Raw genomic sequence first — 26,060 nt, 5'->3', positions numbered from 1 at the left:
TTCAACTATTTGGTTACAAATTCTACATTTTTGGTTAAAAATGAACTTTCTTTTAAAAATTCATCTTTTTAGGTTGCAAAATCAACTGTTTTCTAAAACATTCGACTTTTTAGCTTAAAAACTCAACTTTTTTAAATTTAATTTCTTGTATTAGAAAATTCCTTTTTTCGGTTGAAAAATAATTTTTTAAACTGAAATTTCAACTATTTGGTTGAAAACTCTTTTTTTTTGTTTAATTCGACTTTTTTACTAAGATTCAATTTTTCCATAAAAATTCAACTTTTGCTGTTGAGAATTCAATTGATTTCTGAACTTCTTAGTTGTTTAAAAAATTCAAACGTCGGGTTGAAAATACACCTTTTTCAGGTTGAAAATTTACCCATTTGGTAAAAAATTAAATTTTTATGGAAATTCCAACTTTTGGTTGAAAATTCATCAGAAATGTTTTTTTTTTTTGTTGTTAAAAATTGATTTGCACTATTTTAAATTTATCAAATGCATCCGAGGCCTGCATTGATTGTATCTAATTAAAATTTGTCTTCCAGTTACCAAAACCTTCGGGGATAGAATCTCATAGAAATCCCGGTGGCGATTTCAGAAGATGCAGAACAGGTGAGCCGTGTATTTTCACTTGTGGAAATATACAGCAACAGTCTATGAATTGTGAAATGATTCAGCAACAACCCAGAGTGCATCCGCATTCATCTGAATTAGCCAAACACTGTTGCAATGAGTACTCGAAAAATGTTGAAACATATCGATGTTACTGCTTAAATGTTCAGCTAAATAGTATTAATTTAAGCACTTCCTCGGAAATCATACATCACGTCGAATTCAGGTAATTATTATAAAATATCTAAATAAAAAATTATATTTTTAGGGTAGTTGACTAGGAATTTTTTGAGACCGGGAATTTGACAAATTTTAGAAGAAAAATCTGTCAAAGTTTGATTTTAACCATTTTTAAAATCATTAGTTGAAATTTTATCTTTTTTAATTATCATGTCATTCAATTTATAATGCGTGATTCGAAAATATTTTATCTAACAAAATTTTCCATTTTATATATTTTTTTTGAGCGTACATCGTTTAATTTAAAGAATTTAAAAATGCAGTCTTGGAAGTTTTTAACAACTGTAAATCAAAAACGTTTAAAATTGAAAATTTTGGATAAAAAAACATTTTTATTTAATGAACTGTAAATATAAATAAATTAATTATTTTAAAAATTGAACTGTACTTGAAATGTCAGAAAGTGAGCAATAATTGATTCGTCAAGACGATTTTAAATCCGTTCGAAAATTTCTAGAGTTTAACGTTGAAAATTAAACTGTCTCAGTTGAAAAGCCTTAGTGCGTAGTCGTAAAAAATTAAATAATTTGAAACTTAATTTTTTGAAATAGAAAGCCTTGAATCTTTAAAAGTTTTAAGGGGCTCTTAAACTGAGAACTTTAAGATTTTAGTTGTTCTACTTAAAAAATGATTAATTTGTAAGTGAAATTGTTGAATTATGATTTATAAATGATAATTAAACACTTATTTGTGGAACAATTCCAGTAATTTTTAGGGACATTGAGAGGCTTTGATTGGAAATTAACTTAAAACTTAAAATGATTTCAAATAATTTAAACGAAGTTTTTAGATTTCGAACAAAAAATTTATAAGCTTTTTAAGAATTGTGAAAAGCTTCACAAGAATGAAAACATTTTCTTTAGATTTCCAGTAAAATTGAAAATGATTACTTATTTCAAAAAATTATTTGAAATTTTAATAATTTTAAAAGATATTTAGAATTTATAAAAAACTTTTAATAATCATTTTAATTTGAAAAAATTTGAAGCAACGTGTAGATTTTTCAAGGCTGAAATGAAATTTTGAAGCTTTTTAAGGATATCTAAACTATTTAAAATAAAAATAATTCAATTTCTAATATAAAAATTCTGCAGTTTAAAAAAAATGTAATCGTTGAAATATTAATTTTTCTAGCTTAAAATTGTTTAAAATACTAGATTTAATCTTTTTTAAATTTATTGATTGGTTTTTTAGAATTTAGAACATTGCAAAAGATTTTAATTCACGTAATTAAAAATCTTTCAATTGAAAAGGGTTCGAATTTTTTAATTTAATTGACCATGAAAAATGTTTGCGAAGTTGGTAAAAAGGGAAATGACCGGGAACTTTTTTCTTTGATTTATTCATGTGCTAAAAAAATTCAACAGTTTTGCAGCACATTGTTTTTTTTTTTTTAATTTTTAATCAACTTTTTTCAAATGAAATAAACTATTCCATTTTTTTGTTAAAAATTTATTTTTTTAGTTTAGAAATTAAAAAAAATTAAGATTTAATAGAAATCTAACTATTTAGTTCAAAATTTCTTTAGTTGGTTGAAAATGTAACTGTTTTTTATAGAAAATTTGTCTTATTGTCAAAAACATCCAATAGTTTGTTAGAACTATTCCCTTATTGGTTAGAAGTTTATCTTTTAGTTTAAAAAATCAACTATTCCGTTGAAAATTTAACTATTTGGTTAAAAATTTATATATTTTGTTAGAAATTCGTCTTTTTTTGTTAAAATAAATCTTATTGATTAAAAATTTATGAATTTTATTGAGAATTTATCTTCTTTTTTAGTAGAAAATTCATCTTCTTATATGAAAATTTATCTTTTTGTTTGAAGTTTAATTATTTGATTAAAAAATCAACAGTTTTGTTTAGAAAATTCGTCCTTTTGTCATGGAAATTCAACAGCTAAATAGAAAATTCAACTATGAGGTAGAAAATTTAATTGTTTTGTAGAAGATTTTTTTAATGTTTCATTTTTTTCAGATGGAAATTAAACTATTCTATTTTTGGTTTAAAATATATTTTTTTTTTTTAATTTAAAAAATCAACTATTCGGTTGAAAATTTATCTAACTTGTTGCAAATATTTCTTGTTTGGTATAAAATTAATATTTTCGGTTTAAAATTTAACTATTTGGTTGGAAATTTGTGTGTTTTGTTAAAAATTCGTCTTTTTTGGCAAAATAAATCGTCTTGGTTGAAAATTCAACTTTCTGGTTAAAAATTTACGGATTTTATTGAGAATTTGTCTTTTTGTCTTAGAAATTCAACAGCTAATTATAAAATTAAACCATGAGGTAGAAAATTTAATTGTTTTGTAGAAGATTTTTTTCAATGTTTCATTTTTTTCAAATGGAAATTAAACTATTCTATTTTTTGTGAAAAATGTATTATTTAAGTTTAAAAAGTCAACTATTCGGTTGAAAATTTATATAATTTGTTGCAAATTATTTCTATTTTGTGTAAAATTAACTTTCTCGGTTGAAAATTAAACTATCTGGTTGAAAATTCATGTGTTTTGTTAAAAATTCAACTTTTGGTTAAAAATGTATGGATTTTATTAAGAATTCGTCTTTTTTAAATAGAAAATTAATATTCCTTGTTGAAAATTTTTCTTTATATCGGGCAACGTCAGAGATAAAAAAAAATCTTTCGCAAAAATCAAAACCTTTTTTAATTTTTTTTTCATGCTGAAAATTTAAGTATTTCGTTGAAAATGAACTTCCTTGTTGAAATTTCATATTTTCTAGTTGAAAATCTAATTATTTTGTGTTGAAAGATCGTATTTTTTTCTTAGAAATTCAACAATTGAGTAGAAAATTTAACTGTTTTGTAGAAGATTTGTTCCAAAAAAAATGTATTTATTTGTTTAAATGGAAATTAAACTATTCCATTTTTGGTTAAAATTTGATTTTCTTAGTGTAGAAATTAATCTGTTTAATTTAAAATGTCTGTAGTTGGTTGAAAATTCATCTGTTTTGTATAAAAATTATCTTCTCGGCTGAAAATTCAACTTTTTGGTAAAAAAATGTATGTATTTTGTTGAAAATTCGTCTTTTTTATAGAAAATTAATCTTGCTAGGTAAAAATCTATCCTTTTAGTTGAAAATGTAATCATTTGATAATTCAACAGTTTTGTAGAGAAAATTCGTCTTTTTGTCTTAAAAATTCAATAGTTTGGTACACCTTTCCTATTTTTGGTAAAAAGTTCATCTTCTTAGTTTAAAAAATAAACTATTCTGTTGAAAACTAATATAATTTGTTGAAAATGTTTTTTTTTCTATATAATTAATCTTTCTTATTGAAAATTTATATATTTCGTTAGAAATTTATGTGTTTTGTTTAAAGTGTGTCTTTTTTGTTTAAAAATTCATATTTTGGTGTTGCAAATTACATTGAAATCTCTCTTGGTTAAAAATTAAACTATTTAAAAATTTTTCTTGGGAAATTTAACTACTTTTGTAAAAAATTAACTACATTGTTAAACATTGAATATTTTATGTTTGAAAGATCATCTCTGGTTGAGAATAGATATTTTTTAGTTAAAAATTTGTTTTTCTTTGGGTGCAAAAGATGAAAAAGAAGGATTTGTTAAAGATCTTTTTGTTAGGAAATTTCCTATTTTTGGTTGAAGAAGCAACTATTTGTTTATTTTTTCTATACTCAATTTTTAAGCTTTCCACTTTTTTCGAAAATTGGTATTTTTTAGTTGCAAATTGAACTATCGGTTTATAAATCCATGTATTTTGTTGAAAATGCGCCCTTATTGTTTTAGAAATTTATCTTTTTTTTAGAAATTTCATCATTTTGGTTAAAATATCAACTAATAAATTTTTTGTTATGAATTCATCTTTCTGGGCTGAAAATTCGACGATTTGGCTAAAAATTCAACTATTTGGTTGTAAATTTAATTATTTTGCTGGAAATTCAAATCTGTTTGAAAATTAAATTGTTTTGTTGATTTCGTTTTTTTTTAATATCAAATATTACATTTTTGGTGGAAAATTAATATTTATTTTGCAAATTAAACTTTTAGGGTTGAAAGAACTGTTTTTAAAAAAAATCGTCTTTTTGTCTTGAAAATTTAACTATTTGATTGAAAATGCAACTGTTTTTCGTCTATTTCGATAGAACATTCGCCCTTTTAAATTGTAAACGCAAATGTTTTTGGTTAAAGTTCAATCTTTTCTGTTGGGAAATTCGATCACCTCGTTGAAAATTCGTCTTTGTAGTTTGAAAAATCAATTATTTGTTGAAAACTTTTCTGTTGAAAATTTGCTTTGAAAAATATAAAAAAATTGGAATTTTAACAATTTTAATCTGAAAATGTTTTATTTGTCTTATACCAATTTTAATGTCAAAAATGTTACAAGATTTAGAATCTGGTCATTGGTTATCAGTGGTCGGGGAAAAAGTCAGTGAAAAGTAAGGGAATTTCGAAAAATAAGTTTTTCGGCCACCCTGGTTTCATAAATTGTTAATTATGATCAAAATTTAAATTTAGGTTCCATCATCCGAAAATTGAAATAATGTCGACGAATCATCCAACTGTGACACTTTTGTCTGGAGAAAAGTTAAAGTTACAAAACATAGGATGTAAACTACATTTTATATCTGCGTCGGAAGAAATTAAAAAATTGCTTCTCTCTTTTCCGCCGAAAATCAGCATTTGTGATGCTGGAAAAGATGAGAAACCCTGTTTGGCACTAATGATTTTGGATGTACAACGACTTTTTGGTCATAATAAGGTAATTTTTTAATTAAAAAATATTATATAAAAAACCTCTTTTGTCATTTTTTTTTCTTTGTGCGAATTTTTTCGCTGACTTAAGTTTGATAATCGTAGTCAATTTAACTATTGTGCTGAAAATCCGTTTTATTCTTTGATCTGTTCAGAATTAGATTTTGAACATAAAATTTAAGCGTTCTGTTTTTGTTTGAAAATCTATCTTTTTGGATGAAAATTTAACTAATTTGATTGAAATTAATATTTTTTGTTTACAAATTAAACTAGCAGGTAGAAATTTTATTTACTTTGGAAAAAATTCGCCTTTTTTGTAGAAAATTAATGTTTAGGGTTGAAAATTCCAGTTGAAGATTCATCATTTTTAGTTGAAAATTTATCAGTTTGGCTGAGAATTAATTTCTTCAACTGAAAATTTGAATGTCCATTTTTTGTTGAAAGTTGATATTTTCTTGGTTAAAATACAACAGTTTGAATTCAAAATTTGTCTTTTTCGATATAATTGAAAATACACATATTTTGTTAAAAATCGTTTAAAAATTCTTTTTGTTTAAAAAATTAAGTATCCTAGTTAAATATTTATAATTTTCGTTGAAAATTCATCATTTTAACTGAAATTTTTTCTTTGAAAATTCAACTATTTGGTTAAAAATTGATATTTTTTATTATGAAGTTAAACTAATTGTTTGAAAGTTTATTTACTTTGTGAAACATTCGCCTTTTTTGTAGAAAAGCAATCTTAATTTTCTTGATCTTTTTTTCTGTTCAAAATTCAACAATTGGAGTGAAAATTTGTCTTTTTTATTAAATATTTAGCTATTTTATTAAAAATCCACCTTTTTGTTTAAAAAATCGGTTTTTTGTGGTAGAAAATGATGTTTTTCTTGCGTTTTTATCTTCGTTTTAAAAAATTCTTCTTTTCAGTTAATTATGTAAGTATTTCAGTTAAATATTTATCCTATTAGTTGAAAATTCATCTTTTTGGTTGGAAATAAAATTACTTGATTAAAAGTTAAACTATTTTGTTTAAAATTAATTTTTTTCTTTGAAGATTCATAACTTTAATAAGATATTAAATTTGTTTCATTTTTGATTGGAAATTAATACTCATTTTAACTGAAAATGTAACTGTCATTCCAGTTGAATATTCCGTCATTTCGGTTAAAAATTCATCATTTTGTTTAAACATTCATTTTTTGACTAAACATTTAATTATTCAATCATTGGTTGAAAAATGATCTTTTTTAGTTGAAAATTCATATTTTTTTGTAGAAATTAATTTTCTTGGTAGAAAATTGATCATTTTGGTCAAAAATTTAATTTTTCTAGTTAAAGATTCATCTTTTTTGGCAGAAATTAATTTTCTTGGTGGAAAATTTATTTAATTGGTCAAAACTTAAACTATTATAGTTGAAGATTTATGATTTTAGTTGAAAATTTATTTTTCTGGTTTAAAATTCAACTATACTAGTTAAAGATTTACAATTTTAGTTGAATATTCATCAGTTCATCACTTTGTTTAAAAACGTAACTATTTTTTTTAAAGTTCTTTTTTTGTTTTTAAAAGTTATTTTTTTCTGCAAGTTAATATTTTTATCTGAAAGATAAACGTATTGCAATTGAATTGAATTATTTTCTTGAAAATCCGTTATTTTTTGTTGAAAATTAGTTTTTTAACTGGATTTTTTAAAACTGATTGATCGGTCATGACAAAATCCCACAATTCATACAGAAAATTTTGGTTTAAACAGAACAAAAAGGTTCAGAAGTTCTGAAAAAATTTCAAAAATAATTTAAAATCTGAAAAAATCTAAAACAGCATATAAAGTTTCAAGATTTTGAAATAAAAATAATTTAACTTCTAATTTCAGAAGTTTCCATTTTATAAGAAAAATGTGATAGCTCAATTTTTAATTTTTCCAGTTTAAAATTGCCTAAAATGATTTTTTTTATTTTAATGATAATGAAAAATGTTTGAGTAACGTGAAAAACCCGGGAAATGACCAGAATTTTTTTTTAGTAAAGCGGCAGCCTTGATTTTTATTTATTTTTTATAAAATTAAAAATTTTCTAAACGAGCATAAAAGTTTTGGAATTCTTTTGAAATCTTGGAAATCTTGGGAAATCTTTTGAAATTGTTGTGCAATCTTTGAAATATTCGAAAAATTTTTATGTATCTATTTAAAAATGTAGTATTTAAAAAAATCGAAAATTAACTTTTTTGTTGGAAAATTATATTTTTAGGTTGAAAATTCAACCGTTTTGTAGTTAACTCGTCACTTTTGTTTTGAAAATCAATTTTTTTATTAAAAGTAATGAATTTTTTTACAAATTCGTGATTTTTGGTGCAACATTAATTTTCTTCCTGGAAAATTGTCTTTTTGGTTGAAAATTCAACTACTCTGTTTTTAAAAATATAATCTTCGGGCTTAAAAAATCATCTTTTGAGATAAAATCTTTCGCTAAAAATTCTTTTTTTTTTAAATATTAGTTGAAACTAGTTGAAATTTCAAGTATTTGGTCGTAAATTAACTTTCTTGTTTTAAAATTCATATTCTGGGTTGAAAATGAAACTAGTTACTTAAAAATTCACCTATTTCGTTGGAAATTCATATTTTTTGGTTCAAAGGCTTGTGAAATATTTAAAGTTTCTTTGATTTTTATCATTTTCAAATATTTTCATAATGTTGAATATGTATAAAATCGGAAAAACTTATGTTCCCTTTTGAAAACTATATTTTTATAGTTTCAATCATAATTTATTCTTGAAAATTAAAAACTATTTACTCTCGTATTTATTAAATTATGAAATAAATATGAATTTATTCCTGTGGAATGACGAATAATTTATTATAAATTAAAACTACCAAATACCACATTATAATAAACAAACTACATATTTTAGAAAACAAATAATAATTTTAGGAATTTCAAGTTTTAATACAGTTTTTTAAAAATAAATGTTGAAATCTTTGGAAATCTTTTCAAATCTCTAAAAAAATATCTTGAAATATTGGAAATATTTTGCGATTTTTATTATTTTTAAATATTTAAAAAATGTTAATTCATAATATTAAGAAGTTCTAGTTCTAATATAGGATTTTTATAGCAGAAAAAAAGAGAAATGGTCTAAGTAACTTAAAATCTTTTAAATCTTTAGAAATATTTAAAAATCTGTACACATTCCTTGAAATCTCTTGATATCTTTTGAAAATTTTGTGAAATATTTGAAAAATTTTGCCATTTTTATTAGTGTGATACATTTCTAAAATTTTTATTATATATTCACATTTTCAAAATTTTAAGTTTCTTTTTCAAAATACATTTTTATAGCTTCGATCATAATTTATTATAGACAAGTATAAATTATTTATTTTAAGATATATTAAATTATGAATTGAATAGAATTTTGTCCAGTGGATTAAAGAATCTTTTCTTACTATTCAGAACCATAAAATACCATAATTATAATAAGCAAACTAAATATTTTATGAAGCAAATCATCATTTTAAAAATTTCATTTTATTTTATCTGATATATTTCATTAAACATATTAAAGAATTAAAAGTATTTTTAATGCCTCTTGTCTGGAAATATGACTTTCTTATTTCCTCTAAAATATTCTTTAGGATCACTTTGAAGGCTGCGATTTTAATTAATTTTTAACCAAATATTTAAAGAATTTCCGGGAGTATTGGAAAAAATAAATAAATGTTTATTTACAGTTCGAATGCCAATACGAAGCGGCTTTGATTGACTCGGATCAGAGAAAAATTGGAGATCTGGACGTTTCGGTTTATTTGGAGGATCAGGGTCCTTATTATAGAACAAAAAAAAGATTATCAGAAGATAATTTAGGTCCGCCGATTTTGGACGATAGCTTAGCATATAAAATAGTGGAAGAACTCGAAACGTGGAAAGAAAGGCAAAAGGAAATATTCAGAGCAGAGGTAAAATCTTTTCATATTGTATTTAATTTTAAACTTTAATAGCCTGTGCCTCTATTTCCCCTAAAAAATTCCCCTAAAATCATGGATTGCATAGAAATTTTTTTCTAGTTTGATAAAAAATCTTTTTTCATAAATAGAAACTGTAAAATACCATAATTATTATAAAAATCAAAATATACTTTTTTTGTGTAAAAACGTCAAGGGTTTTAATAAAGTTGAACGTTTTTAAATATTTTAAACTCTTTTGAAGTATCTGGACATCTTTTGAATAAAAAACCGTGAAAAAGATTCATATGATTTCTTTATTTTGTTTTCTAAGTTTCAAAATAATATAATTATTATGATAAGAAAATTAAATATTTTAGGTAAAAATCATAATTTTAAGAATTTCAAGATCTAATATATAATTTTCCTTTTTTTATAATAAAAATATAAATGGTCTAAATAAGTGTCACTCTTTTGAAATCTCTGAATATCTTTTTGAAAAATTTTGAAATTTTTAAAAATTTGGTTTAAATATTTTAATGATTTTATTATATTTAAATATTTACAAAATGTTGAAACTATATAAATTCATTTTCGCAAAATTGAAAGTGAAATTTGAATATTTGTGATGGAAAAGTTACCTGGTTTTGTTAAAAATTTAACTGTCTTTAAGAAATTCGTCTTTTTTCTGGAAATTCATCTTTCTTCGGTAAAAGTATCTTTTTTGTTAAAAATTAATTCTATTATATTAAATTCAATTATTTAGTTAAAAATATATCTATTGGGTTGAAAATTAGCCTTGTTTGTTTTATATTTTATTATACTAAACTAAATATTTAAGAAAATATATATAAAAAAAAATCATAATTTCAACAATTTCAAGTTCTAATATATAATTTTTTTTATAAAAATGGAAATGCTTTCAATAACTGTGAAAATTTTGAAAATCTTAAAGTTTCTTAAATTTCTGGAAATCTTGTAAAAAAAAGGTAAGAACTCATATGATTTATTTAATTTATTCATCAATTTTTTTTTAATTTTAATCAGATATGGTTGAAATAAAATTGAAATCTTTGAAATCTCTTGACCTCGTTTGAAATCTCTGGAAATCTTTTGATGTTTTTTGGAATCTTTGAAATCTTTTTTATTATTTCAAAATATTTTTAAAAAAGTGGAATCTTTATAAATTCACGTTCGCAAAATTCTAAGTTTCAGAATAATGTAATTATTATAATAAGCAAACTATATTTTTTAGAAAATAAATAATAAATGTAATATCTTTGAAATATCTGGATATCTTTTTGAAATCTTTTTAAATTTTGTTGCTATCTTTTTACATTTTTACCATTTTTAAATATTTAAAAACTCTTGAAAATTCAACTCTATTCTAAAAAATTCGTCGCTTTTCTTAAAAATTCATTTTTCTTGCTTAAAAACTATTTTGTTTGTTCAAATAATAATTGTTTGTTATTAAATTAAAACTTTTGATTAAAAATTCATCTTTTTTGTTGAAAACGATCTATTTGTTGATAGTTTAAATTTATAGGCTGATAATATTAAACTGGTTTTCTAAAAATTCATCTTTCGTGGTAGAAAACGATCTATTTGTTCAAAATTCAACTATTTAGGCTGATAATTCAACTGTCTTCCCAAATTTTCGTCTTTATGGCTTGAAAATTCACCTATTTGGTTCCAAATTCAACTGTTTTTGGTTAAGGTTGAATCTCTTTTATTTGTAAATTCCACTGTTTGCGTGAAAATTCCATTTTTTGTTCGAAAGTGGGTTTTTTTGGTCAAAAATGCAACTGTTTCATTAAGCACTCATCTTTTTGGATATAAGCTTCGCCCTTATAAATTTAAAATTTAATTTGTATGGTGGAAAAGTCATCCTCTTTGGTTCAAAATTCATCTTTCTTGTTCAAAAATGAACTTTTCCATTTTTGCTTCAAAATTTAACTCTTTTCTTCAAAATTTGTCTTTGAGTTAAAAATTCGTCTCTTTTGGTTGAAAATTGAACTACTTTGTTGAAAATGCAATATATTTCGACTTCAAATATTGGGAATTTAAAGCGTTTTTGTATTAAAATCAATATTGTATTTATAATGGATTTTTCTGATTTGAAAATAATCCAAGTTGACATGTTTAAAAGTTCAGAATTTCATTTTAGGTTTTTATTTTAAAGCTTACATTTTTAATAAAAATAATTTTAAAATTCTGTCTCGAAAACTTAAACAATTAAAAATTAAAAGCGTTTGAAGTTGATAATTTTTGATAAAAGACATTTTTTATTTTATCAACTGTAAATATAAATAATTTTTGTAATTTTTTAACGTTAAAAATGAAACTGTTTCGATGGGAAAGTCTTAGCCATAAAACAAATGTAAACTTCTTAATTCAACTTGATAAATTATGTTTAATTTAATAATAACTTCATAATAATATATTCGAAATCAACGGCTTTGATTAAATTAAAAATATTGTTTCAGTCTAAAATATTACATTTTTAACCCATTAAAATTAAAGTGTTTGAATTAAGAAAAAGAATAATCACTAAATTTGAAACTGAATTCGTTTGACGTAGAAAGCCTGGAATCGTTAAAATTTCGAAGAGATTTTAAACTTTAAACGTTACAATTTTAATTGTTGTATTTAAAAAATGCTTGATTTGTAAGTGAGATTGTTGTATTTGATTTATATGTAACAATTGAATACTTATTTTTGGTAGAATTTTTTTTAGTAATTTTAAGAGATATTTAGAAATTTTTTAAAGATTCAAAATTAATTTAAAACTTGAAACGATTTTAAATAACTGAAACAAAGTGTGTACACCAACAAAATCCGCCTATTCGTACCGAAATTTTAGTGAAAATAGCCAAAGCCTAATTTAATACAAAATGTAGATTTTTACAGATTTCAAAACATATAAAAAAATTTGAAAGATTTACAAAATTTTCAAAAAAGAATCTGGAAAATTTTTAGACAATTTTTTTTTAATTTGTAGGATTTTCTCAAAATTGTAGGAAAAATTCAATAAATATCTTTTAAAATGTTTATAAATGTGTTCTTAAAATAATTTTTTAAAACTAAACATCAATTTTTATTTTCCTAGGAAAATTAAGAAAATATTTTTATTCGTTTAGAGCCTTTCACAATTCTTAAAAATATTCTAAATTTGTTGTTTGAAATCTGCAAAAATGTACATTTTGTTTTAAATTAGGAAATTGCTATCAGAATCGAAATTTCGGTATTAATAGTCGAATGTTGTCGAAACGCACATTTCTTTTAAAGTATTTGAAATGATTTGAAGTTGTAAATTAATTTGTTAATCTTTTCAAAACTTCTAAATATCTCTTGAAATGACTCAAATTTTTCCTACAAATAATAAGTGTTTATTTATACATCAAAATTTTAAGGAAATTTTTTTTATTATGCAGGACTTTATAAAAATTTTATGAAAAATTGAACTATTTTAAAGGATATTTAGAAGTTCCGGAAATTTTTTTAAAATAATTTTTAATTTGAACAAATTTGAAAAAAAACTTCTGGATTTTTGAAGATTTTGAGATAAAATTTTGAAGCTTTCCAAAGATTTTTAAACTATTTAAAATAAAAATAATTTTACTTCTTTCTTTTGGAACTGAATCTGGATCTTTTAACTATTTAATTGATCAAAGTTAAAATTTTTAATTTTGCAGTTTATCTGCATTTAATTAAAAAATTGTTAAATATAAAAGTGTTTGTACCTTCCATTTTATACGTGTAAATTATGGAGCATTTAAATACAAAGTTTCTGAATTAAAACACTTTTAAATTTCAAATTTAAAAGTTCAAAGTTTTTAAAATTTCAAAAAAATGCAAGAGTTCCACTTTGATTGCTTTAGTTTTCAGTTGATTTTCTATTATTTCAATTCAAATAACCGAGAATTTATTTGCCCTATTAAAACGGCCAGTCTGCTTCCAGCTGAATGACTACTGTTAAACAACATTTTAAACTCAAAAGTTTATTTTGATACTATTTTTTTCTTTCATCCTCTTTGAAAATTGGATGCAACTTTTTGTCGACTTTTTTCAATATTCTAAGCGACTTTCTTTGTAATTTTGTGGATCCACAATTTCCAATTTCACGCTAACGATTTCCTAAATCAGATTAACTTACACTAATAAAAAAAAAAATGAAATGAAATTTCAGTTAAGAAAAAAGGAAGAGCGTCACTTGAATCTTCTAAGTACGGAATGGCAAATGAGGAGAGACAATTTAGAAGCGAAATTCACTTCTAGTGTTGAGCAGTGTAAAGTGTTGGCCAATAATCTGAACCACGCGACTGAAGATTTGCGAACAAGAAGACTTCAAAGTCTCGAGAAAGAAGCGAGGCTCATGAAAGAGAAGGAGGAACTGCAGTGTAAATACAATCACATGATGCAGGAGCTCAAGGAATCGTCTTACAAAATGCAGGAAGAACTTGCCGTGAAAGTGAAATATCTCGAAGATCAGAATCGAGTTCTTGAAATTCAGATCGAGCCTCTGAGGCGCGATAATGAAAACTTGAAGCAAATGGTGAATAAGCAGGCCGAGAAGCTTCAGATTTTTGAGAAAGGATCCTTAACTCAAGACCAAACAGCTTCCTTGCTTCAAGAATTGAAAAGTCTCGAAGAAAAGCTGACGAATGCACAAAAGAGTAAATCGTATTTCAAGGAGCAATGGGGAAAAGCAATGAGAGAGATTCACATGATGAAAATGGAAAATCAGCAAGCAATTGAATTGCAAATCAAAAGTGGTAAAGAGGAACTCAAAAGTCTTAAGTAAGTTTTTTTAAAAATTGAAATATTGTAATTAGTTCATTACGTTTACTCTAAATTCAGTTTATTAGACATTCCTTTTCATTTGAGAACTGACCGGGAATTTTACAAATTTGTAGAAGAACAATCTGTCCACGTTCGAGTTTAACAGTTTTTAAATAATTAGTTGAATTGTTATGTTTTTCAATTCTTCTATTATTCAGTTTACAATGCGTAATTCAAAATTTTTTTCCATTACAAATTTTCCATTTAAAATTTGTATTTTTAAGCTTACATTTTTAATTTAAAGAATTTTTAAATGCTTTCTTAAAGAGTCGAACAAATAAAAAATGAAAGCCTATGATATTGAAAATTTGGGATAAAAAACATTTGTATTTAATAATTTAATAATTTTTTTAAAATTTATCTGAACTTTAAGTAATAAAAAGTGAACAAAAACGATTTGACAAAACGATTTTAAATCAGTTCAAAATTTAAGAATTTTCAGATTTTAACGTTGAAACTTGAACGGTTTCAATGTCAAGGTCTTAGTCATTAAACAAATGTGAACGTGTGACTGAAAGTTTATAAACTATTTTCAACTTAAAAATAACTTCATAATAATATTTTCTTGATTAAAGGATTTGATTAAATTAAAAATATTGTTTCAGTCTAAAATATTCAATTTTTAACCCATTCAATTTGAATTTTTTAATTAAAAAAAAAGATTAATTATTGAATATTTAGCAATATTTGAATTTTTATTTAAGACAAATAAATTGAAACCAAATATTTAAAAGTAAAGAATCTTTAACTGAATTGTTTAATATAGAAAGCCTGGAATCTTTAAAGTTTCGAAGAGCCTTTAAACCTTGAACGTTACAATTTTAATTGTTGTATTTGAAAAATGCTGAATTTGTAAGTGAAATTTTTTAAATTTAATGTATAATTTACAAATGAACATTTGTAGAAAAAATTTGAGTAATTTTCAGAAATATTTAGGAGTTTTAAAAAGATTTAAAATTATCATCCAAATTTTAGAAAGTTTTCTTAAAATCTTCTTGAATCTTTTTTGAAAATTTTGTTTAAATATTTGAAAAACTTTTTAAATATTCTCTCAAAATAATTTTTCAAAATGAAAATTTATTTTTAATTTTCCTTTGAATCTTAAGAAAATGTTTTTATTCTTTTGAAACCTTTCACAATTCTTGAAAAAAATCTAATTTTTTTGTTTAAAATCTGCGAAAATCTACATTTTGTTTTATATCATTTCAAGTTTTACATTAAGTTTGAACCTTTTCAAAACTTTTACATATCTCTTAAAATTACTCAAATTTCGCCTACAAATAATAAATGTTCAATTGTTATTTATACATCCAAATTATAAAGAAATTTTCTCAAATTTACAGGGCTTTCTAAAAACTGTAGAAAAAATTCAATTAATTAAGTTCTGAAAAAATTTCAAGAATAATTTTTAATTTAATACAAATTTAAAACAACCTCTAGATTTCTTAAGATTTTGAAATAAAATTTTGAAGTTTTCCAAGGATGTTTAAACTATTTTAAACAAAAATGAATGAATTTCTAATTTAAGAAGTGTTCAGTTAACGTTTTTTCCATTTTTCAATATTTGATCAAACGATTTTAAATCAGTTCAAAATTTAAGAATTTTCAGATTTTAACGTTAAAACTTAAACGGTTTTAATTTTAAAGTCTTAGTCATTAAACTAATGTGAACGTGTGACTGAAAGTTTAAAAACTATTTTCAACTTAAAAATAACTTCATAATAATATTTTCTTAATTAAAGGATTTGATTAAATTTAAAATATTGTTTCAGTCTAAAATATTCAATTTTTAACCCATTCAATTTGAATTTTTTAATTAAAAAAGAAGATTAATTATTGAATATTTAGCAATATTTGAATTTTTATTTAAGACAAATAAATTGAAACCAAATATTTAAAAGTAAAGAATCTTTAACTGAATTTTTTGATATGGAAAGCCTGGAATCGTAGAAATTTCGAAGAGCCTTTAAACTTTGAACGTCACAATTTTAATGTTTTTTTTTTAATGCTTAATTTGTAAGTGAAATTTTTTAATTTTGGTGCATAATTTACAAATGAAAATTTGTAGAAAAAATTTGAATAATTTTCAGAGATATTTAGGAGTTTTAAAAAAATTCAAAATTATCATGCAAATTTTAGAAATTTTTGTTAAAATCTTCTAGAATCTTTTTTGAAAATTTTGTTTAAATATTTGAAAAACTTTTTAAATATTCTCTTAAACATATTTTTCAAAATGAAAAATTAGTTTTAATTTTCCTAGGAATCTTAAGAAAGTGTTTTTATTATGTTGAAGCCTACAAATAATAAATGTTCAATTGTTATTTATGCATCCAAATTGTCAAGAAATTTTCTAAAATTTGCAGGATTTTCTGAAAATTGTAGAAAAAATGTAATTAATTTTGACTATTCAAATATTTAAGGTCTATACCTATTTTTTAATTATCTTACATTCTTTGAAATATCTTAGAGTTTTTATGAAGTTTCCGATAAATTTTTAATAGATTTCAATAATTTTAAGGAATTTTTTTAGATTTTAGAGTATTTTAAAAAATTCCAAGGATTTTTTAAATTAATTTCTATAATTTAAAGCGATTTTAAAGTATTTGAAATATTATAGGATAAACTTTTTTCTCGACTTTCTGAAGATATGGAACGATTTTACAGGACGTATGATGTTTTAAAATTTTCTAAAATATTGCACGATACTATATAAGATTTCCGAGGATTTCAATGATTTTAAGGGATTTTAAAACTGTCAATGTGTTTAAATATATTTTCAAAGATTTCAGAAAATATCATCATAGAATTTCACGGAATGTGATATTTGAGTGCATTTTAAAGAATTTATTCGTGAGAAGTGAAGTATTTTGTAGAGTTTCAAATATTTGAAGAGATTTGGAATTCTCTGGAATTTTATGAATTCACTGGAAGTTTTTTAATCCACTCGAATTTCAAGAAATTTATTCTTTTCTACTTAATTCAATGGATTTATTTTTTTATTTTTTAAAGTTTTAATTTTATTGATACTGAGAAACAATTGATAAAATGTTTAAAGGATTTAAAATATTTTAACTTTTTTCAGAGGAATGTAAAAGATTTAACATTATTTGGATTATTTTAAAAGAGTACAAAATTTTTTTATTGATTTCAGTAATTTAATGGGATTTAAAAGGATTTGAAATGCTTGAGGATATTGTAAAAGATTCTCAGGCGTTTTTAAGTGACTTAAAAATTTTCAAGGGCTTTCAAAAGATATCAAAGGATTCGAAATATTTTATAAAATTTTAAAATATTCCCAGAATTAACAAATTTTTTTAAAAACTAATTTGAAGGTTTTCAAAGACTGAAATATTTTAGAGTATTTAAACAATAAATAAAGGGATTTTAATTGATTTCAAAAAACTTTTCACAAGGCATGAAGGATTTCGTAGGGTTTCGAAGATTTGAAGTGATTTTCAAATATTTTTTTACAATTCATTTGTAATTCGCCCTCAATTCTGATTAATTTATCCGAAATCCTTTTAAATTCTTCTAAATTTTCACTCAATTCTACCCAATTGAATTAATTTTTCCATCTTTTTTAATTGTTTACAATTCACTTGATTGCTTTTTAAATTCAGATTGATTTTTTTATTAATTTCATCTAATTCTTCTTATTTCTTTTCAATTTCTCTAAATTCACTCAAAATTTATGGTAATCAAATTTTTTTCGATTTTAAAAATATTTTCAATTCATTTGGATTCTTTTGCATGTATCCTGAATTGTTTTACAATAATTAGTCACTTTTTGTATTAGAAATTAGTAGTTTCAAATATTTGAAAATTTTCTTGGAATTCACCCTAAGTTCTTTTAAATTCTTTTAAATTCTCTTGAATTTTTATAATTTAATTGAATTCTTTTGAATTCACTCAATTCTACTTAATTCAGTGAATTTTTAAATATGTTTCTTTTTTCAAATTGTTTTAAATTCATTTGATTTTTTTAATTCACCTTCAATATTTATGCATTTCATTGAATTCTTCTCGTTGATCTTAAATTCCTGTGAATTTGATCCTGGTTTATGTAAATCAATGGAATTTTTGTTAATTTTTTAACATTTTTCAATATTCATTTAAATTCTTTTAAATGTAAATTGAATTGTTCCGAAATCTTTTGAATTTATCCTGAAGTTGTTACCCTTTGAGCGCGAAAAAGTACCCCATGAACGTAACAAAAAGTAACCTTTGGTCCCTATATTTAATCCCATAGGGACTGTGATTTAGAATTTTTTCTGAATTATAATGGGAAATTTTGTTACCTTGTTCATTACGAACGTATGCCATAAAATTATTATAAAAAACGTATATAAAAGTGAAAGTATTTTGTTAAAAATTGATTTTTTTTTGTGAAGATTCACCATTTTCATAGAAAAGTCATTTTTTTAAAAATATAATTATTTCTTTCAAACTGTAACTATATTGCTAAAAAGTCTTTTTATTTTAAAAAATTCAACTACTCTGTTAAAAATTAATTTGTTTAGTTCAAAATTTATCTCTTAGGTAGAAAATTGGACCGGGAATTGAAATAAAAACCGGAATTTATTTCTGATCGTAGCAAAATTCCAGTTTTCTTTACTTTGATAATTTTGGTCAATTTAGAAAAGTGATTTTTTTAAACTTTATCTTCAGTTTCAGTACATGGAACGTGAGTTTTTTTTTTAAATTAAAAGTAGTATTTCAAAGAGGAAATATTTCAAAATTATTATACAATTTTTTAAAACAATTTGTGTAGGGAATTTACCTTTATTCTTGAAAATTCAACTACTTGCGTTTAAAAGCTAAACTCTTTTCTTAAAAATTAATTTTGTTGTTTGAAGATTTGTCATTTTAATAGAAAATTTATCTCTTTTTAAAAATTTAATTTCTTTGTTGAAAATAAATTTTTTAATTGAAAATTTAATTATTTCTTTAGAAAATTTATCTATTTTTTCTGAAATCCGATCCTTTTGGTTAAGAATTAAGTTTTTAACAGAAAATTCCACTGTTTTGTTTTTTTATTGAAAATTGATCTTTTTTGGGGGAAAATGCAACTATTTGGTTGCATTATTTATTGAAAAATTAAACCATTTTTTTTGGAAAATACATGTAATTTGTGGAAAATTCATCTCTTTTGTAGAAAATTAATCTTACTGGTTGAAAATTCATTTATTTGATAGGTAACCGTTCCATTTTGGGTGGGAAAATGACCTTTTCTAATTCAAAATATAACAATTTGGATGTAATTTTTTGCTTCTAATTGAATATTTAATTATCTCTTCGAAAATTCATATATTTTGTTTAAAAAATTGACCTTTTTCGTAGAATAGTGACTTTTTTGATCAAATATAATTTTTTTTTTAAAGTTAATCTCCTTGCTTAAAAATTATTCCTTTTGGTTGAAAATTCAAGTATTCCAGTTAAATATTTATCATATCAGTCGAAAAATCATCTTCAGGCTAGAAATAAATTAACTTGGTTGAAAAGTAATCTTGTTGTTAAAAATTAATTTTTTTATGGAAGTTTCATAATTTTAAATAAAATTTCGTTTCTTTGGTTGAAAAATGAGCTATTTGATTGAACATTTTTTTCTTTGGATGAAAAGGAATCTGAGAATCGGATTTTTTTTATTAAGAATTACATTTTTAACGGAAAATTTAACTATTCTATTTTTTGGTTGAAAGTTGATCTTTTTGGATGAAAATTCAATTATTTTGTTAAAAACTCGTATTTTTTATTAAAAAATTAAACTATTTTTTAATGCATTTAATTTGTAGAATATTAACCTTATTGGTTGAAAATTCATCTTTTTATAGTTCAAAATTGAACAATTTGGATGTAAATTCGTCTTTTTTCATTGAAAATTCATTTATTTCGTTGAAACTTCACGTACATTTTCCATTCAAAGAATTTTAAAATGCAGTTTGAAAGACTTAAAAAATTAAAAATCAGTATCGTTGGAAATCAACAATTTCGGATAAAAAATCTTTTTAATTAAAGAGATATTTAGAAGGTCTGAAAAGATGAAAAATTAATTTTAAATTGGAAATATCAATTTTTCAATTAAAAATTGAACTGTCCCTACAAAAAATTTTAATAATTTTTTCTGAAAATTCGATCTTTTTTGCTTGATAGTTAAATTTTTAAGAGAAAATTCAACTATTTGGTTGAAAATTGATATTTTTTATTTAAAAATTAAACTTTTTTTAAATGGATGCAATTTGTGGAAAATTTATATTTTTTGTAAGGATTTAATCTTATTGGCTGAAAATTTATCTTTTTGATAGGTATAAAATTTAACTATTCAAATTGAAGATTAATCATGTTATTTGAAAATTGATTAGTTTGATTGATTTTAATTTTAAATAAATCTTAATTAATTAATTAATTAAAATTATTTTTTAATTTAACTGTTCCATTTTAGGTGGAGAATTGAGCTTTTCTAGTTCAAAATGTAACACTTTGGATGTAAATTTCATAGAAAATCGTCTTTTTATTAGAAAAGGTTGTTTTTTCAAGTTAATCTTCTTGTTTAAAAATTCTCCTTTTTGGTTCAAAATTCAAGTTTTCCAGTTAAATATTCATCGTATTATTTGCAAATTTATCTTCGGTTAGAAATAAATTATGTTGGTTAAAGAATAAACTCTTTGATTGAAACTCAATTTTTTTTTATTGAAGATTCATAATTTTAAGTAAAAATTAATTTCTTGGGTTAAAAAATGAGCTACTTAATTTAAAACATGATTTTTTAGATGACGCATAATTTCGTTACCGAAAATTTAACTATTTTTCTAAAAATCCGACTTTTTGGTTAAGAATTAAATTTTTAACGGAAAATTCAACTATTCTATTTTTTATTGGAAAATTTATCTTTTTGGATTAAAACTCAACTTTTTGGTTAAAAATCAATATTTCTTATTTAAAAATCAAACTATTTTTTTGGAAATTCATGTAATTTGTAGAAAATCACATTCGTCATTTTATTTGAAAATTTATTAGTTTGGCTGAACGTTGATTTTTTAAATTTAAGCGTTCGAAAATTTCGGTATAAAAAAGCTTTTTGTTGATCAAATGTGAATAATAATTTAGTTTACGAGGCGATTCAGAATTATTTCAAAATATAAGAATATCCCAATTTTAATGTTAAAAATTAAACTGTTTTAATTTGAAAGTCTTAATGGTTAAAAAATGTGAACGCCCAATTGAAACTTTATCAACTATTTTCATTTTTAAAATAACCTCAAAATAACATATTCATATGTAAAGGCTTTCATTAAATCTAAAATACTGTTTTAGCCTAAAGTTTAAAATTTTTTAATTGATAAAAATAACAATTGTTTAATATTTATAAATAATTGATTGTTCATATGGAATCAGTAATTATAAATCAAATATTCAAAGCAAAACTTTAAACGTTACAAATTTAAGTGTTCTATTTGAAAAAATGTTATTTACAAGTAAAATTGTTGATTTTTGATGTATGATAAATATTGCACACATATGATTTCTAGACAAAATTCGAGTACGTTGAAGAAATATTTAGAAGGTCTGAAAAAATAAAAAATTAATTTAGAATTTGAAATGATTTCAATTAATTGAAACTGAAAATATTTTTCATTTTGCAGGATGTAAAAAGAAATGATAAGAAGAATTTGAATCATTTTAAAAGATGTCTAGAAGTTTTGAAAAAAATTCAATAATAATTTAAAATTTGAATAAATGTTCAACAACATGTAGATGTTTCAAGATTTTGAAAAAAAATCTTGAAGCTGTTTAAGGATTTTTAAACTATATAAAATGAAATTATTTTAACTTTTAATTTAACAAGTGTTTAGTTTATAAAAAAAATGTAATCGTTCATAGGTTGGCCGCTGGGCCGGAAAACCGGGATTTATTTTTTGACCGCGAATTTTACGAATTTTAAGAATATTAATATATTATTTTTATTAGTTTTCTTAGCCATTAAAAATTTCACTGTTCACTTAAGACGTGTAATTTGAGTACAAATATATGTAAAAGTAAACAATTTGAAACTGAATTGTTTGACATAGAAAGCAATTTCGAAGAGCTTTTCAACTTTTAACGTTATAATTTAAATTGTTGTTTTTGAAAAATGTTTAATTTTTAAGTGAAATTCTTAAATTTTGACGAATAAAGAACAATTGAATACTTATTATTTGTAAACAAAATTTGAGTAATTTCAAGAGATATTTCGTAGTTTTGAAAAGAATCAAAATTAATTAAAAACTTGAAATGTCTTCAAGCAATTGAAAAGAATTGTGTTAACATTTTTTTTGAGAACTTCTAAATACATTTTTAAATTAACCGAATTTTTCCTACAACTTTTGGAAAATCCTGCAATTTGAAAAAAAGTCCTTAAAATCTTTCAGGTTCTGTTTTGATAATTTTGGAAATCTCTTAAAAACTTTTAAAATTTTCGGTTACAACAATTTTTCAAAATGAAAAATCATTTTCAATTTTCCTAGGAATCTTAAGAAAATATTTTTATTCTTTTTAAGCCTTTCACAATTCTTAAAAAGTTTCTAAATTTTTTGATTTGAAATCTGCAAAAATCTGCATTTTGTTTTAAATTCGGCTGTGGGTATTTACACAAAATTGTGGTACAAATAATAGCCCAATTTTTTCGGGTCACAAACTTCGTTTCAATGATTTGAAATCATTTCAAGTTCTGAATTTAATTTTAATATTTTTAAAACTTCTATATATCTGTTAAATTTACTCTAATTTTTTTTTAAATAATAAGTGTTCCTATTGTTATTTATAAATTCAAAATTTAAGAATTTTATACCTTTAAAAACATATTTAAACGTTTCGAAAAAATTTCAAAAATGATTTTAAATTGGTAAAAATATATATGGTAAAAAAAATGGTTAAGTTAAAAAATTATTTTTCATTTTTTAATTTGTCCAGCTAAAATTTAATATAATAAATATAATTTTGAACATTTTTAAAGTTCAATGCTTGATTCTTTAATTTAGAGTATTGAAAATTTTAAAGTGGATTTATATTTTTTGAATTAAATCTGAATCTATGAATTCTATAATTTACAAAAGTTCTAAATTTTGCAGTTCATCTGCATTTCATTAAAAAAAATGTAATTGAAAAGTGTTAGTACCTTCCATTTCATACGTGTAAATTTAATTTGTTGTTTATTGTTTAATACTTTAAATGTAAAAATGTTTAGAATAGAGTTCGAGTTTTTAAATTTCATTGACCGTGAAAAATGTTTGCGAACCGGAAAAAACCGTGAAATGACCGGGAATTTTTTTCTTCGATTAAAACGGCCACCCTGGTTCAATTTTTAATATTTCTAGATTAAAATGGCTTAAAATGATTTGCAGCTCTGTTTTTATTACTTCAAATGGAAAAAAATTATATCTTAAGAGTTCGAATTTTTTAATCTCATTGCTCTTAAACAATGTTTAAGAACCGGGCAAAATGACCGGGAATTTATTTATATGTTCAAAACAGGTTACCCTGTCTGTAGAAAAAAGTGCGCTTTTTATCAAAATGTATGTATGATAATGTTGATAATAGTCTGAAATGAATTGACAGTCTGGAAGACATTTTGAATGCAGAGACACGCGGATTATCAACAAATAGCCAGATTCTTTTGGGACAATTGCAGAAGAACATGAATACGATGAAATCGAAATCAGGCTTTCTCGAGTGTAATTCGAATGATCAAATTTTCGCACCAGTTAGTAACATCGGACTAAAATCGAATCGCAGTGCCCCGAAATCGGAATTGACGACAAGATCTGAGGAGCAGGAGGAGAAACTGCGGATGTTGATCGAGGAGAGAGATTCGCTCTTGAAAACTGGAAGCTACACCATCGACGACGATGTTATTGTTAAATTAAACACTGAAATCAGATCGCTCTTAATTTTTGGCTGACGTAAGTTTTTGCAGGAATTTTATAACTATAGAACAGGACATTTAAAACTTATCAGTCGTTTCAGTATTGTAAATTACTGTGACGCGAGATTAGAAGAGGATAAGATATTATCGTGATGATAATGAAGCCTAAGGCATTTTATAGAATTAATATCGGATATTTTATTTGTACATATCTATTGATAAATAAATAAGAGACGGTGCTTTTGTTATATCGAGCTTTATTAATTTAGAATATTAATTTTAAGAAGGCATGAGATTTTTATTTTATTATTTCTAAATTTCAATTATTTAAAAATATTTCACAAAGATTTGGTAAAGATTTGAAAAATGTATCGAAGATTTTTAATTTCTTTAAAAAGATTTCAGAAAGGTTTCCAAGATTTTGCAAAGATTTTAGTTATCACAGGAATTTAAAAAAAATCAGATTTCAAAGTTTTCGCAAGAATTTGAAAGATATCAGGAATTCACAAAGATTTCACAGATTTAAAAGATTGAAATAAAATCTAACAAAGGTATGAAAAAATTTAAATAAATCTAACAAAGATTTCGAAGATTTTACAAAACTTTAAAAGATTTCAATACGATTCAAAAGATATTACCGAAATTTCAATGATTTCGTGAAATTCTAGAAGATTTTACAAAGATTTCGCAAAGATTTCAAAAACTTTCAAAGATTTCAAAGATATAACAAAAAGTAAAAAGATTTCAATCTTTTTGCAAAGATGTCAAAGAGATCAGAAATTTACAAATATTTTACAAAGATTTCAAAGATATTACAAAAATTTAAAAAGATTTTGTGGATTTAAAAGATTAAAAAAAATCAAAGATTTCACAATGATTAAAATGATTTCACAAAGATTTCAAAGATTACGCGAAGAGCTGAAAAATTTCACAAAGATTTCTGAAGATTAAATAAATTTAACAATGATTTCAAGAATTTCACAACGATTTTATAGAATTCAAAGATCTCAAAAGGCTTTACCAAAATTTTGCAAAGATATAAATGATTTCACAAATATTTCAAAATATTTCGTATATTAAATTTTTTTAGAGATTTAAAAATATTTTTTAAATTCTAAGAAAGATTTAAAAAGATTTAAATAAATATAATAAGTATTTCGAAGATTTCACCAAGATTTCTGAAGATTTAGAAAATTTAACAAAGATTTCAAGGATTTCATAAAATTTTTATACATTTAAAAAATTTCACAAAAATTTCAAAAGATCTCATTTAAATAAATTTTGTTTAAGGATTTTAAAATGTTTAGAAACATCTGACAAAGATTTCAAAACATTTAAATGAATATAATAAAGATTTGAAAGATTTCAAAAAGATGTCGCATCGATTTCTGAAGATTAAGAAAATTTTATATATTTCAAAGGTCTCAAAAGACTTCACCAAAATTTCGCAAAAATTTAAATGATTTCTCGAATATTTCAAAATATTTCGTATATTAATTTTTTTTAGAGATTTAAAAATATTTTTTAAATTCTATTAAAGATTTTAAAAGATTTAAATAAATATAATAAGGATTTCGAATATTTCACAAAGATTCCTGAAGATTGAGAAAATTTAACGAAGATTTCAAGAATTTCGCAAAATTTTTTATAGATTTCAAAGATATCAAAAGATTTCACAAAAATTTCGCAAAGCCTTTAAAGTTTTTAAAACTTTTTAATAAATTTCGTTTAAAGATTAAAAAATATTTAGAAACATCTGACAAATATTTCAAAAGATTTAAATGAATGTAATAAAGATT

General features: G+C 22.8%; 1 protein-coding gene across 1 annotated transcript in view; it reads left to right on the top strand.

Moving 5' to 3' along the window:
- The window catches only part of LOC117171758 (centrosomal protein of 120 kDa), a 46,440-nt gene extending 21,931 nt beyond the window's left edge, over positions 1-24,509 (top strand). Inside the window, exons 6-10 of the mRNA XM_033359361.1 lie at positions 546-838; positions 5,347-5,590; positions 9,312-9,536; positions 13,711-14,321; positions 23,955-24,509. Coding sequence (XP_033215252.1) covers positions 546-838; positions 5,347-5,590; positions 9,312-9,536; positions 13,711-14,321; positions 23,955-24,297 — 1,716 coding nt within the window. The 3' untranslated portion in view covers positions 24,298-24,509. The remainder of the gene's footprint in view (positions 1-545; positions 839-5,346; positions 5,591-9,311; positions 9,537-13,710; positions 14,322-23,954) is intronic.
- The last annotated feature ends 1,551 nt before the right edge of the window (positions 24,510-26,060 follow it).

Source organism: Belonocnema kinseyi, chromosome 4 (genome assembly GCF_010883055.1).
Source record: "Belonocnema kinseyi isolate 2016_QV_RU_SX_M_011 chromosome 4, B_treatae_v1, whole genome shotgun sequence".
Classification (NCBI taxonomy): Eukaryota; Metazoa; Arthropoda; class Insecta; order Hymenoptera; family Cynipidae; genus Belonocnema; species Belonocnema kinseyi.
Note: the sequence above shows the minus strand (reverse complement) of the source record. Positions and strands in the feature narration are given on the sequence as shown.